General features: G+C 38.0%; 1 protein-coding gene across 8 annotated transcripts in view; it reads right to left on the reverse strand.

Annotated features, from left to right (window-relative positions):
- Nucleotides 1–16033, reverse strand: part of KDM6A (lysine demethylase 6A) — a 155247-nt gene that overhangs the window by 78762 nt on the left and 60452 nt on the right. For all 8 annotated transcript variants that reach the window (XM_065860541.2, XM_065860533.2, XM_065860559.2 and 5 more), the window contains exon 5: nt 4630–4688. In XM_065860541.2, the coding sequence (XP_065716613.1) occupies nt 4630–4688 (59 nt within the window). The remainder of the gene's footprint in view (nt 1–4629; nt 4689–16033) is intronic.

Genomic DNA, 16033 nt, shown 5'->3' on the forward strand with positions numbered 1-16033 from the left:
ACCTGGAGGCACACAGAGCAGACATGGCATTTGATGAAACAGTCCACTGGGTGCTGTCTGTGTGATGGGTGGTGTGTACCAACACAAGCGAAGGAGGACTTCACTAGGTCATTTGCATTCTTACACACCCCACTACCCACTGAACCACTCTTTGTGTGGAAGAGCCCGGTTTCTTGGATCTGCTAACCACTAACACAAACAGCTTGAGAACCATCTGAAGGAACTGGTCCTGTTGGGAGAAAAAAAAAATCCCCTAGAAGACAAATCTTACTGTGTTACTAACAGCTTGGCCTTGAAAAAAACGTATGTATTGACAGAGGAAACAAGGGTAAAGAATGAACCTCGACAGCACAGGACTCTCCCACTCTCATAGGCAAACAGCAATCACCATAAAACAATAGTTTCTTGGGTAGATGAACAAGTTGTGCAATACAGAAGGCTGGAACACAAGCCTACTAAAAAAAAATTACATTCCACTGTAGACATGGGTACTTTAAAAGCAGTTTAAACAGCTGCTTTACTATTTCAGGATGACTGTGAGAAGAGCAAAATTTCATTTTCCAGAAAAAGATGAAGGAGAATGACAGCCAGAGTGAGACAAGACTCCTTCAGCTCAAGTAAGTGGTCCAATGTGATTGGCACTAAGGCCATCTTACCAGTGATGGTAAGTTCTGTGTCTTCCTGTAGGCACGTGGAAAAGAGTACTCCTGCCTTACGGAGGCTTTCAAAGGACTTCTAGGAGAAAAGTGATTCTCAGGTGTCTGGAGGCCTGCATGGTGACCAAGAGATGAGATGCAGTACCATAGGTAACTGAGGGCTGCTCTCTGCTGGGCCTTTGAAGGGTTGTGGAATTCAGCAGCAGAGATGGGATGTGGAGAGCCTGCTCAGTGTTTGTATCCTGGAGATGAAGGTGCTGCACTCTTCCAGTAGGGGCTGTATATGCTTGCCCCCTCTTGCCCATTACATGTCTTTACCTGAATTAAGTAAGAATAATGAAAGACTGCAGCTGCCTTCTTGGTGTCCAGATCCAATTTTGAAACAGAGTTGAAGACAGGAAAAAAGCTTTTTGTTCTGAACTCCCATGTCCCTGTTGCAAGATGCTAACAGGAGAAATTCCAGCATACAGAACACCTTGGCTTACAGAAGTGCCAGGATGTAACAGTGCAAATAGACTGGGGTGGCTGTGAAGTTACTTTAAAGGAGCCAGAAGCAGAGACAGTTGTTCTACATATCCTTTGATACTGAATAGATAAAAACTGCTTCTGTTTTGGCAAGAATGAATGTAGAAGCTTCAAGAAGTTCCAGTCAGACATGACATTTTCGTCAGGCAGTCTACATCTTCAGCCATGATGGAGCTGAAGAAAAGGGTCTGCATAATCCCTCAAAAATATCAATACTGAAGGAAAGACTTTTACAGCTGATAAGGAATCGGACTGAGGAGCCCTGGGGTATGCTAAATGGGGCAGTAAGAGGGACTGATCTCAGCCTCTGATAGAAGGTGTTTTTGAGGAACAGTGTGTCTTTCTCCCACACACAGTCCAGCAATGTGCAAGACAACAGTCACTGAAAACACTACAGGCTGCACTACAGGCTGCTGTCATGGCACCACAGTGGGTCCGCTGAGATCGAAATAGGGAGCTGGAGCCAGTTTCAGGACACAATTGCAGACCTTGGACTCTATCTTTTTATCTTGCTGCGACTCAGTGTAAATCAGCAGGTCACAGACCTGTCAGGCTCAGAACCCTTACTGAAGTAACAGAAAAAAATTTGGCACCTAAGCCACTATACCTGGATGCAGCTACGGCACAGAAATGAAAGAACCTTCGATGAACTACTGAAATCCCTTAAGTGTTCAATCTAAAACACAAATGAGGAGGATATTAAATTATTTAAGTCATGTGCGTATCTCAGCTATCTCTATTCTACTGGTGTTCTACTCTACTTGAGAAACAACAGGGAAAAAAAATCAGCCAACCACTTTACTTACTACTTGATGATAAATGGTATAAATGAACCAGTATCAATATTTAACATCTGCAAGACCGATTTTACTATACTTGATCCAATTTACGGAGCTGTCCTGTTATCAGGTGGGATAGAGTTAAGTGTTTTGGATTTAGCAGGAGAAGAACGTTGATAATACGCTGATATTTTGGTTGTTGCCAGACAATGTTTATACCCAGTCAAGGACTTCTCAGCAAGCAGGCTGGAGATGCACAAAGGCTGGGAGGAGACACAGCCAGGATGGTTGATCCAAACTGACCAAAGGGATATTCTATAGCACACAATATCATAGAACAATGTATCAGCTAAGATTTGTACTTAAGATAATGCTGTAATGCTGCTTTAGTATATAGAGAATTGTACAGTATTGAATTAAAATGAATTGTGTATGTATCTTGAAACCAATCCAACACTTCTTTTTATAAGCTGGAAAAATTAAAAAATAATGTACAGGAATTCTAAAACTCACCTTGTTCCCACTTTTTTATTATCCTTGTTTATACAAGACACAAAAAAACCTCAAGCACTTCCTTATCCCTTCCTTTTGGAAGAACTATGTACATGCCTCTCATTATAATCTATTAATATCTGAAGCGGTGTGGATAAAAACAAAAAAATGTTTGTGGATGAAGCATGATTGTTTAAACCACCTTAAACCATCTCCTCTACATGCCTGAATTAAACAGATTTTTGTACTCTATGAACAAAAATAGATGGAATAGAATAGATGGAAAACCTGCAGCAGAAGTATGACAGTTTGACTAACATTTCACTCTGAAAGAAACAGAATTCTCCTTGCAATGTGCGAAGTAGTCCTGGAGGATTAAGATCTACAAAGACGACCGTATCTACAAAAAATGACATTCCATCACCTCCAAGTTTATTATGATTTTATCACAACTAAACACCCACAACCAAAAATCCCACCTCATTTGCCCCCAAGAAAATACAGGAAGGGGGTATGGAGGAAAGCACTCAAAAGGATTTAAAAAATAGTAATAAAATCCCACACAAATGCGTAACATTTTATCTACATCAGATTTTTTGCCATCTCAAAATTCTACTCAATACTCCAATGATACACAACTTCCTTGGCACCACACTATATATAACTTTATTGTAGGAATGCAGTGGCAAGTATGATCATTCTATACAACCTTTACATAAAGCTCTATGTGCAATTAAGACCTTGTACATTAAGCATAAATTTATTGTCATGTTCTCAACAAGCTTACTTAAAGGCCAGGCAAAAAACCCTTAATTAATACTTAGGCCTCACAATCCCCTGACTTTGCTGTTCCAGCCATTGGAAGGTGCTAAATAGCACTATGTGCTGGTGGCAAAAGCCTATGTTGAACAGGTGGCCTTTCCAAAGACCAACTACTCTAAATCTAACTACTTTGTCTTATTTAATTTAATCTTACAGTTTTCTACCATTTTCACAGTACAAATTTTAACAAGATGCCACTTGTAAGAAGAACTGGTGCACAAAATCCTCTTCAATGTTAAATGATGAAGCCAAGCCTGCGTAAGAACAAGAACATTCTGAAACTTGGCAAAATTCAATGAAGACTGAACACAATCTTACAATAGTGGGTTATCAGGTTTTCTGAAAACTTTCCTGTTCTTCTCTCGTTAATTAGGAATTTCATGCCACATACAATACATGGCATTCTTTTTGCCACAATCAATAAAGCAAGCAATAAATTGCAAGACTAAAAACAAAAACACCCACACAAACAGTCAGGAGCCCCTTACTGCCTTCTTAACTGCAGTCATGCTTAGTCCAGTAAGATGGTAAACTTTTTAGGAACCAATGAACTAGTACAGTTGCAATTATTTTATTAACAGTTTCCATACTGAAGCGTAAAAAAGCACTGATCCAAAGACTGCATCTTTCTGACTTTTTGCCAATGCCGCTAGCTACCACTCTGCAAGAACAAACCCCAATGGAAGTTTCAGGACTTTGACAGAATCCCAGTGACTGAGTCTATTGCATTCATCCTTCTCTCATCACTGATAAAGAAAAACCAAAACTCCAACTGAAACCAGTCCTCCCCCCATATCTAACAGTAACTCCTTCCAAGCCCTCAAAGCCCTGCCAGAATTTACAACTCTTTCAAATTTCAAGTTTTCACAACAGTATTAGATGTTCTAATTCAAGTCTGAGTGTACTGCTTTTCATGTCCAAAACTTTCACATTATACAGCTATGCAAAAATTACTAAATACCAAGCTAAATGAAAAGAAGCCCACATTGCCACTTCTTTCCTAAGAGAAAAGTAAAGTTTTTTTGTAAAAAGGTTTTCAAACAAACACAGGCTACAGACTGTTCATAACAATTCACAAAAACCTGTTGAGTCATAACGCTCCATCCACATTGCTGAATCATTATTACAGGGAGTTAAAATTCTTCCCTTGCAAGTGCTTTCCTTTTTCAAGCAACTGCTGTGGTTGCCACAAGTATATTATAATAAGTCAAATATGTGACCCAGGACAGTATGTCTTCAAACATCATATCTATAATGAAAAGAAAATAAACCATCGTACACTTACACTGAAGTTGAAATATTCGCCTACAAATAAAGCACCACACAATCTTGACACTTAGTTTATTCCAACTTACCACTGAAAGGCATTGTAATGGAAGTAGACCAAACCAAGGCCATATAAAAAGGCAGCATTCTGTAAAGGAAAGAAACAATGTTTAAAACCCAGATAAGACAACTATATGCTGTATGACTGAGGTTCCAGTTATTTATTCATCCTTTGACATTCTATTTCCTTTATAAAGATAAGCATATTTAACTTTCATCAAAGAAGGAATTGAACGATAGTTAAACCTTTTTTTTTTTTTTCTAAATGCGATTCTCCACAAAATATTTTTTGAGTAATAGTAACAACAATTATATTCAAGTACTTTTGCATGAGAGAAGCTGATGTGTTTTGATCCACTTGTACAACAGCAGGGAAGGAAATGACAGAGTAGAGGTCTTTAGCAACTTAACAGAATAAAAAATGTTTTATAACCAAATACCATTCCATAGTTAAAATTATTTATACCCACATAAAGTTAAACAAAGCTACAAACTGTGATTTCTGTGCCTAAAGTAGAAGATCAGTTATATGAACCTGAAAATATGCTTAAGGAAATTTCACTTTTCTGAATAGCAAAAATATAAACTCTCAGCTTCAAACCTAAGATAATCAGATTTCTTCATCATTAATCACATTTCTATCTCCTATTTCCCTACTTTTTGGAAGAAAAAAAAATAACTAACTCTCCTTTGTGAAGCCAATTTCCACTCAATCTCTTTTCACAGAAATGTATGATTTGCTTCTAAAGTGACATTATTAAGGAGGTTTAATGAATGTTTAACTACCCAGTTCTACAAATAATTATTACATATTTCCTAAATTAGGAAAAATAAACAAATGCTTTTTCTTTTTATAAGTTATATTACAGCACAGTTGCTTTCTATTTAGCAGAGCTATTCCACTATTTACAGGAGACAACATGTACATGTTGCCTATGACAAATTTTTAGGTTTTTCTTATGTATAATTCTGGTTTTGAGAGACCAGGAATATATATCCCAAAGAACACAAACCTCTGACACAGGGACAAGAGAAGGAATTTCCATTGTCAAATACTGCAAGTCAAGATAAGCCCTCTTCCACTCACATGCAACTTCCTAAACAAGTCAAATTTCTATGGAATTCTATGAAAGGAAAATTAGTTATGCCTTAAGCCCAATCCACGTGTCAGAGGTATAACCAAATTTCTCCTAGAGAACAACCACGTTTCTCCTAGAGAATAACTGGTAATCAGAACACAATTCAAAGAGCAGCATTCATCAGAAACAGGACCCAATATTACCATTTCATTATACCTCATTTGCATCTTCTAAATGCAAATTACAACTTGGGAAAAGGTCAAATATCCTTTCGTGGATACAGCTGGATCATAGCTACAGCAATGAACAGCCTCCAAGAAAATGCTGTGGTATGACCAGACACTACAGCAGTCAGAGCACTGGAAGATGTTAACAGGGGGAATGGAGGGTGAAGTCCATAAACACTAAGAGATGACACTTTAATACTACCATAAAACCACATTCCTGTTGAACAAATCACAACATAGACATGATAAAGAAAAAAGATCTCCAATTCTGTACCCCATGTATTTCCAAGCATGCTCTGGCAACAACAGACTAGGAAAGAAGGCAAACTCAGCAACTGAGCATATGTAATGCCTTGAATTGAAAGTCATTTTAAATGAAGAAGGTAGATAGATATTCATGTGGGCAACATGCAAGCCTGCAAAATACAGTGCACACCTAGTAACCTCTGTTGTGCTCAGGTGAGACTCATTGTAGAACAGAATCCAACAGAATTATCCAGTGTTACCTCAGAGATCCACCAGCTGCAATCAAGACTAGATCATCATAAAGACTGAAACTAACAGTAACAACAAAAAAAATCCTTCATCAGCACACTGCAAAATTCACGGAAAAATATGCCAGACAACTAAAACCTTTTATCTTGAAAGAATTTAATTTCCTCTTCTCAAAGCATTAGAATTCACAGTCCAAATGAGTTACAGATTCAGAAGATTAATCTAGTTGATATTTTGATCCTAATGGTTAATAATAAACAACTTTCAAGGACCAAGATGCAAGTGATTTGTCCAAACATAATTAATATATCAAGTTCACATGAAGCTTTCAGGGTGTCCTCACCTCAATAAAATACACATCAACCATTACTGCTCTGTCCTTTGTTCTGTAACTGGTTTTTCCATTTTTCTCATTCTCATTTGGCCTTACAAAGCATTTGAGACTGAGGTTAAAAATCTGTTTAGCTGCCACTGTCTTCCCAACAAAAACAAGTGCAAGATTTGACTCTAATATTTCAAATGTAAAAGTGCAAATTCAGAAATGTCAGTATGGATCATAATTATCTGTTTGAAATACTACAGCTCTAACCATAGGTAACACCATTAGTATTGTTTGTTGATTGTTTATTAGATCTGTCTTAATAAAGATTAAAAGATGTATTTTCATCTGTGTTTAAACCTGGATCGGACTTTCACAAGGACTGGAAGATATTAATGTTTCAATGTATGCACTACTTTTCCACAAATAATTCAAGTAAGATGTATATAAAATTCATTACTTGTGCAACTAACTTTTCTGCCTGTATTGCAGAATAACATCAAGTTCAATGTACAGCCAAATTCCTGTTGACAACAGCCAGTATGAAAGGCTAGAACAGCTTAATGTATATCAGTACCAAGCGGGATCATTACATTAAATCTTCATCTACAAAATGTCCTTTTTCTTAGCATCATAAGATTCTGTGACTCTGTTTACCAGGAACACACCTCTTCTTAAGAAATCTGTTTTCAATTGCCTCTGTTACTTTCATTTGGACACATTTATCACAGAAAATATCCATCCCATGTTTTCCAGTAAAGATTACTTTTGTAATTTAATCACTGCTATAAATAGCTGGTGAGGTAAAATACGGACCCGTTCTTTTCCCTCCAAACATTTTTCAGTAGGAAGTAGAAACCAAAATTGTCTTATTACAATACTTTCCTTGGACTTAACAACGCTCACCATTTCTGAAAATCTGATGCTGACAAAACTCATTCTTTGGCTACTAACTTCTAATGTAATTTTTATGTTATCAGATCTCTCTCTTTACTAAAATCTACACTAAATTGAGAAAAAGCTGCAACCTGAAACAGACAGTACCTCAAATTTGAAGTTCAGTGTCTAGGGTTTTTCTTTCTACAGTCATGCTATCAAAAAGTGGACAAATTAGAAATGATATTTCCAAGCCGATAAAATCTGCATTTCCTACAAACTATCAAAAAATGTTTCATACCAACCACTAGATGGCTCAAATACCTCTTTCCATTTTACACGTTTATGCATTTTAAGAAGATTGTCAAATTTATGTTGTGTATTTTGCTACTTACATGCACTATTTAATGCTGAGCAACATTTCAATTATATTTTGAAAAACGTACAAGCCACAGTTTTTTTTTGATAGGTAACTCAGAAAGCAAAAATATGTCTGAATGTACCTTTTTATGTAACTGAGATGAATAAACCTGTTGAAGAATTCTTGGTCTTGTTTGTTTTAAGCAATCAAGAAAAAAAAATATACTAACCAATGAGGAAAACTCCACTCATCTCACAAACCTTCTGTATTAACCCAAGTAACTGGTTTATAGTCTCTTTGAAGCAGCAGATGGAAACAGACCCCCAGCATTTCACATGCTCTGTTTTTCAGCCATTTCAGGTCAAGTTCACAACAAAGTCTTTTTTTTCCATCTGCAAGCGCGTAGCCAGTGCTTTTGCCACAAGGACATCTGACTAGACCACCACAGTTACACTTCATCTATAAACACAGGGTCCAAAAAATGCACCTGTTCTGTGCAACATGTGGCCATACTCACATTCAGACTTACAAACAGCCACCTTAAACTGACTATAGAAATATATAGCTACCACATTTGGTCCAGGTATTTTTCCAACAGGAACATGCTTATCTTCCACAAGAAGTTGAGACCTTGTTACCAATTCCAAATACGTGTTTAACAACACAAGAAGTTATGCTTGCAAACAAAAATCTGTTCAGAAGGCCCTTCTAGAAAGTTAAAGAGTAGAAAAAGACTCCGAAGTGTCAAAGCAGCCTCAGGGCAGGATTCAGCTGGGACCTTCCAAGCTAGAAATTAAACGGGACAGTTTTTACTGTAGTTTCATAGCATTGCTGATTCAGAAACATTCCCTAACACTCTCATTTTTGCTGATACAATCACTTGTAGAGTACTACAGCCAACTGGATGCCAGAACTGATCTGAGTTATTAATATCCGGATAAAAAAGGATTACTTTTTAATGGATCAGTTTCCCAGCCAAGTCCTCTGTGTATCACACCCCCCCCCCCCAATAAACAACTGCATTTGCACAAGTGAAAGAGTGGAATGTAAGCAAAAACAGTAAAAGCTCTTCAAGCCCACACTGCTACCAACAAAATGCATATTCAAACCTACAATGACTTTTAAAACAAAAAATAATGAAGTCCTAGATAAGATTTAAACAGGCAATCTACACTTAAAAAGGCAATATTTTAGTACCTCCCAAGCCACATATTTACATTTAACTTGAGAGAAACCAACCTCTATGGGTCAGTACAAGGTGGATAAAAACATGAAATGCTGCCTGTCAGCCTTCTCCATGCAGGTTCTTAACCAGTGAGACATGTAGGCAAATACACCATTTCTTCTTCATGACCCTAAGGTGAACGGCCAGACATAAGTAAAATAAAAAGTTAATAATATTTAGACAGAATTCACGGGTGCATCCCAGCATACTACCAAATAAAAAACAAAACAGGAGAAAAAGTTCCCATGCAGTTGGATGGTGAAAGTCTCAAGGGAAACTACAGAAAAAATATAAAGTTCAGCACCCTTGTTAGACCAGTGGCTGTTTTCATTTGCTTACTGCTGCCAGGAATCAAAAAGTCTTTGATGACATATTAAAACTGCTCCCAGCAGGGCTGTGAACAGTCCTTCCACAGCCACCCAAGGTCCAGTAGAACCTGCAGTCCAGCCCACGTCACAGCAGGTTGCAGAAGACGCATGTGGGCAGAGAGCCACCGCTCTTCAGAAAATCTAACCAGGAAAATAAGGTTTCACAGTTTATGTCAAATCCTGTGGTCACAGGGTCTCTCAGACACCTGTCTGAAGCAAAAGAACAGTTTTTGTGTTCAAATGTGTGAATATGTTTATTTATTTACTGAAAAAAAATGAAAGACGAAGTTTTGACACTATTGTGCCTAATGCTTCCTCCTGACACTACTCAATATATAGTAACGGTTCCCTGGAGAATATGTACCACATAAAAAATTCCACTCGGGCTCTTGTGCATAAACAGTTATAAGCCTTTGGGAGCTGACAAGCTCTAGCAGCTTCAGCTGCAAAGATTATAAGTGTTGATGCAAAAGAGAGGAGATTTCAATTAAAATCTGTTTACATTTGTACAAACGTGAAAAAGAGAGCTACCTATCTACATGTTCTATACATTCTCAACACTTGCAAAAATACTAAGATCCCAGTAAGATGTGTAGTACAAATTAATATCATTAGTTTTGGCTTCTTCAGGGTCTTCAAAGAATTTTATAATACCTGAAAAATCACACTAGGTTTATACAGGATCTTTAAAATACAGCTATATATAACATGCCCATACAACCCTGCTTCTTGAGCAATAATCACAACAGTCAACTTGTTACTGGGTGTGTGCTTGCAGCGCAGCAGCCATGTGAAAGCAATTAATACATAAACGTCATTATTCCTGTGACAAATATATTCTGGCATATGTAATAGATTAATTAATGTAACATCTTTGTAAATAACTACAAAGTAATTTCTCCTTGGCTTTAAGACATTTGTATTTTCAGAGAGTAAGTACTGCCAAAATACACTTGCTACTTGCAGAAGAAACCGGCTGATATATCTTTCTCAATTCATAAAAAATACTTCCATTTTTTTTATCCTTCACAGAAAAGTTCTTAAGGTGAAGCAGAAAAAAATCCCACATAATCCACAAAGTAAAAAAAGGAAAAAAAAAAAAAAAGTTTTTTCTTGTAAGGGGTACCTGTCTTTGAAATTACTATATTCTCCTCCCCATCATGATCCTTTCTCATTTCTTTAGGAAAGACAGTACATTTGTCCATAGCCTTCGCAACTCCACACCAGTGTTGCATTTCCCTATAAGTCCCCTCTGAACGAATACAACTCTTTCAACTTCTCTGCAACACTGCCATCCCATCATTTTCACTCAAGGAGTAAGGCACATATGGCAGAAGCTGCTTAAACAAGCCAAAGAAGGAGACTTGTTCCACCACTCTCCATCAAGTGGTTTTCCAGAACTATCTGTAAAAAAGCTTCTTGTCACACAGGAAAGGACAAGGTACGTCAAAACAAGGCTACCAGTGAATTATCATAGTTCAAGATACATTCATAATTTCAAAACCCCTTGAGTAACACACTGTGCCACCAGTAACTTTATAGGGAGCACTTTAATATGAAAGACAAATTGATAAAACAACATTAGATCCCTCAAAATCTCTTCATTAATGAAGGAAAATATATATAGTTTTATAAACTGGGTATTACTTTACCATCAGTAAATTCAGGTCCTTCCCAAAATGGAATACTCATCAACTAGCGTACCTCCTCAAATCTGTCACAAGAACAGCCAAGCAGATGTCTAAATAGTGATGGTTGCTATGAGTATCTGACTTATGTGCCTTCCACTGAAGCTTATAAAACTTCACTTGATGTAAACATCTTCAAATAAATTTAGTTGAACAGAAAATAATATTTTTCTGAAACAAAACAATTGAGCAAAGGTGCAACAAAGAAAGATTAAATTCACCTTGAAAGACATTTTACAATCAGCTGCACAACTAAAAAGGAAAAAAATTCCTGTGTTTAGTAGGAATTTTGTATTTTCAATTTGTGCCCACTGCCTTCCCAACATTCACTAGACATCACTGAGAAGAGTCTGGCTCAGTCTTCACTACTTCCTGCATCAGGTATTTGTATACCCTGATAAGATGCTCCTGAACCTGCTCTTCTCCAGGCTCAATAACCCCAGCTCTCCTAGCCTCCTCTCCCTGTATGACCTTTCTAGGATAATTCAGAGTAGTCTCACAGTGACACGGGCAAGCACCCTCAGCACTCACTGATGCATAATCCCACCTGGTCCAATGGACTTCCAGATAACCAGTCTGTTCAAATGTTCCCAAACTCGATCCTCTTCTACTGAGAGGAAGTCTTCCTCAGTCTAGACTTTCCCACTGGCCTCAAGGATCTTGGAATCCTGAAGGCAAATCCTAACAGTAAAGACAAAGGCTAAGATGATGTTAAGTACCTTCGTCTCTTCCATGTCCTTTGTTACCTGCCCCATTCAGCAGCAGACTCGCATATTCCTTCATCTTCCTCACCTTCCTGACCTAATTGTAGAAGCCCTTCTTGTTGCGCTTTACATCCCTTGTGAAATTCAACTCTGTGTGGGCTTTGGTTTTCCTCATGTGATCCCTGAATGCTTGGATAATGCCACTATATTCCTCCCAAGTCACCTATCCTTGCTTCTACCTCTTGTACATTTTCTTTATATGCCTGACTTTTGTCAGGAGCATCTTGTTCATCCATGCAGGATTCGTTTCCTTTTCATCTTCCTTCAAGTCAGGATGGACTGTTCCTGAGCTCCGAAAAACTTACTGAAAATTAACAAGCTCTCAGGGACCCCTCTTCTCTCCAGGGCCACATCCAAGGGATTCTTCCAAGCTGACCCCTGAGCAGACCAACACCTCCTTTCCTAAGTCCAGGGGTTTGATTCCACTATTTGCCTTGTTCCCTTGTCTCAGGATCCTGGACTCCATCATTTCACAGTCCCTGCAGCCAGTGCTGCCCTCAACTTCACACTTATAATCAGTTCTTCCATGTTTGCAAGCATGAGATGAGCAGACTGTCTGCCCTTGTTGGCTCCCTAGCTAGTTCTGTCAGGAACTTACCATCAGTATACAGGGAGTTTTAAAAAGATAGACCCAATTTCAAAGCCAAGGGATTTTAAAACAGGTCCACCTTTTTGAAAGACCCTGCTTCAAAAACCTCTTGGATTCCTTGTACCCTATTCCGTTGTGCTGCTAGCAGATATCGGGATGGCTAAGACCACTATTAGGACCAGTGTCTGGAAATGCAATGCTTCTTCCAGTTGTCAGAAGGAGGCCTCATCTGCCACTTCTTCACGAGGTGGTCTGCAGCAGACAACCACCACAACGTCACCCACACTGGTCATTCACTACTCCTGACCCATAATCTCTCAGTTGGCTTCTCAACTGTCCCAAAGCAGGGCTCCGTGCATTCTAGCTGCTGTTTCATAAAGGGCTTCTCCCCCTCCTCACCTTCCTAAAGAGGTGGTACCACCCACCGCAGCACACCAGCTGCCTGAGTTATTGCACTGTATTTTTCTGATCCCACTGAGATCACAGCCCTGCAACTGCATGTGGACTTCTAACTCGTCCCGGTTTTCCCCATGCTGCATCCATTTGTGTACAAGCACTTCAGAGAGGTACCCATTTCTGCTGACTTCCCAGAAAAGACAAGAGAGATTCCCCCATAATTCTGTCCTGTAAGTACTTCCTTACTTTGTCCATACACTTGAAGTGGGGCCTCAATATTGATTAGCATAAGCAAATTAAACACAGAGGAATTCTTATCAACCTCTGTTATGCTTTGATAATTGCTGTTCTTATTTCGTACTTACTGAAGAATTTGGCTTTTCTCTTTCTCCAGCTAGATACACTGACCTAATAAAAATATTAGATATCTTCACAAATGTTTTCGAAGTACAGAAATTAATGTCTGTTCATGTATACACAGAAACATTACTAAAACATCTTTTCTGTAAAATGACATTTGGACAGTTTATTGAAATGTTTTATTGCCTTTTATATGGTAAGTGGTCATCACTATTTCATCATCTCCAAAACGTTTATGAACTAGGACTACTCGTATGGAATTTTACATCCTTGATTCACCATTTCTCCAATCCTTCCCAGCAAAAACAGGAATCCCACTGAGTTTACAAGTAGTCCCATTATTTCCCTGTCAGTTTCTCACTGCTGGAGAATCATTACTATGTTGGAAAAAAGCCTTATATCATTAATTACACAGCTGCTCTACCTGCATCACTCCAAATAAAATGGGAGTGGACAAGCTGAATATACTGACACAAACTACTACAAAGTGATTCAAATACACACAAGCAAACCAGTAAAAAACAAAGGGAAACCATCACAAAAATTAAGTGGCAGAACTGTCTACGGTTGCTCCCCCAAATCTCAAAGCACACTGTGATGGGCAGCACCCAGAACCAAGATGAATCTGCAACTCTGCTTAATGGAAAAACATTAAGTAGAATTTTTAACCAAGCTCCCTAAGAATGCTGATGCTACTTTTATGTTGTTCTTTCCAGTTGAGTAACTCTTTAACTTCTAAGCTGCCTTCCAATTAATTTTATAGAAAGCAAGCCATCTCAAAGATGAAAAAGATGAAAAAGTTGGGGATTATCACTTAAAATACCTGCTGGATAGAGCAAAGAGTTCCAATACCAAGGCCTAGTTTCAGAAAGCAGGTAAGAGTTTAAATTACTCTCTCCTCTTTGGGAAAAGACGCTTAGCCTATTAGCAGAGATTTAAATCAAGCATGTGCTTTTCGTACTAAGAGATACCATAGGAAACAAGAAGTCATTCAGGATGCTTCACTAGGAAAACCAGAGGAGTTCCAGATCATGTGCGCTTACAAAGAGAAGCGGGAAAATGAAGGACAGGAGGTGTAAAAGGGCAACAGACACCAGTTTGTCAGCACCCAGGTGTCATTTGCTGTAGCATAAAATGCACTTTTTCTGTAAATTAGAAATTCAAAAAAAAAAAAAAAAAAACGCATTTGGAAAAAATTTCTAAGCATCAGCTTCAGGGGAAAAAAAAAAAAAATCTCACCAGTCACTTAAATTTCGACTTGATTTTTACATTAGTCAGTAACATCTGACAACAGAAAATGCTACCAGATAGCATATTTCAGGGTATATATTTTATGTATTGTTATAAATATATCAAATATTAAAATAGGACTCTGTTAATTTTTAAAGGTTTAATTGTTTTAAATATCAAAACGCAAGATCATTGATTAATGGTTGCCAGTTAGAAATCAATCAATTATTACTAAAAATTAGTTTCCAATTAAGAGTGCGCTTGGTTTAGGAGCAATAACTAATTGGTGTTGTAATTGGTGATTTGCTGTTTTACTTGTCACAATGTACAAGTACTTAGAATAGGATACAAGAGAGAAGGCAGCAGGCCTGCATGACAGGCTGCTAGGGGAGCAGACACCATGGCCAGCAGCCAAGAGCAAAGCAGCTGGGCAGCCCACCAACCATTCCTACAGAATATTTCAATTCCATCAAATCACCATTTCTTATCAGAAAACTGTACATCAGTAAATTATCAGACCACTTGTGAATATACATACTAGTGAGTTTAAGAGCCTTCAGTTTCTAAAGGCAAATTAAACAAAAAAACCACAACAAAAATAAAATTAAAAAAAAACCAAACCAAAACCAAAACCAAAACACCCCCTCCCAAAAAAGGGGGGGAAAAAAACAAAACAAAACAACAAAAACAAACAAACAAACAAACAAAAACCAACCAAACAAAAAAAACACACAACACACCAAACCACAAAAAACACACAAGCCAAACCATAGGACATTTCTTTCACTCCTCATCTCTTCTCTGCTAATTCTACACTGCTCTACTCAGCTTTTTATTCATCTACTCCAGAGCTCAGCTCTCCTTCCCTCACTAATCCCTCATTTTCTTACCACTACATAACTGCTGCTATACCTGATGTTATTTAATTACTTGTCAACAGCTTAATTTCTGAAAAATTAACTCCAAAACACTGCAAAAAAGAAACATCACAACTGTCCTGAAGCAGAAACCTGAATGTTTTTACATCCACTAGTCTTCTCCAGTTCTGACTACTACTTTATCTTGCAAGGAAAGGCTATAAGACACCTTTCAAAGCTGGTAGTTTTAAATCTTTTCCTCTGGAGCAGCTAATTCCTAAACTCCACTGCTCACAGTTAGCTGATAGCCTGAAACTGGGGGGGAAGAGAGGACAGAAGAAGGTGGCCAGTTAGCCAACGTCATAGTATGGGGATTTTCTCCTGCTTTGTTAATTTGACATCCTTTTCCAGGACTCTAGGGAACTCTTATTTAAAGATACCTGGCTAAGTTGAGTCCTACAAATTAATCTTGCCTTATATTTGCTGTTCCTCGGTTTGAGTAGATACCCCATTACTCTTGTACTGAAAGACAGCAGAATCCCTTTCTAACCCATATACATGGTGTGTGTTGATTCACCCTCCTCTTGCTTGTCTCCTTT

The sequence above is a fragment of the Patagioenas fasciata genome, chromosome 1 (genome assembly GCF_037038585.1).
Source record: "Patagioenas fasciata isolate bPatFas1 chromosome 1, bPatFas1.hap1, whole genome shotgun sequence".
Taxonomy (NCBI): Eukaryota; Metazoa; Chordata; class Aves; order Columbiformes; family Columbidae; genus Patagioenas; species Patagioenas fasciata.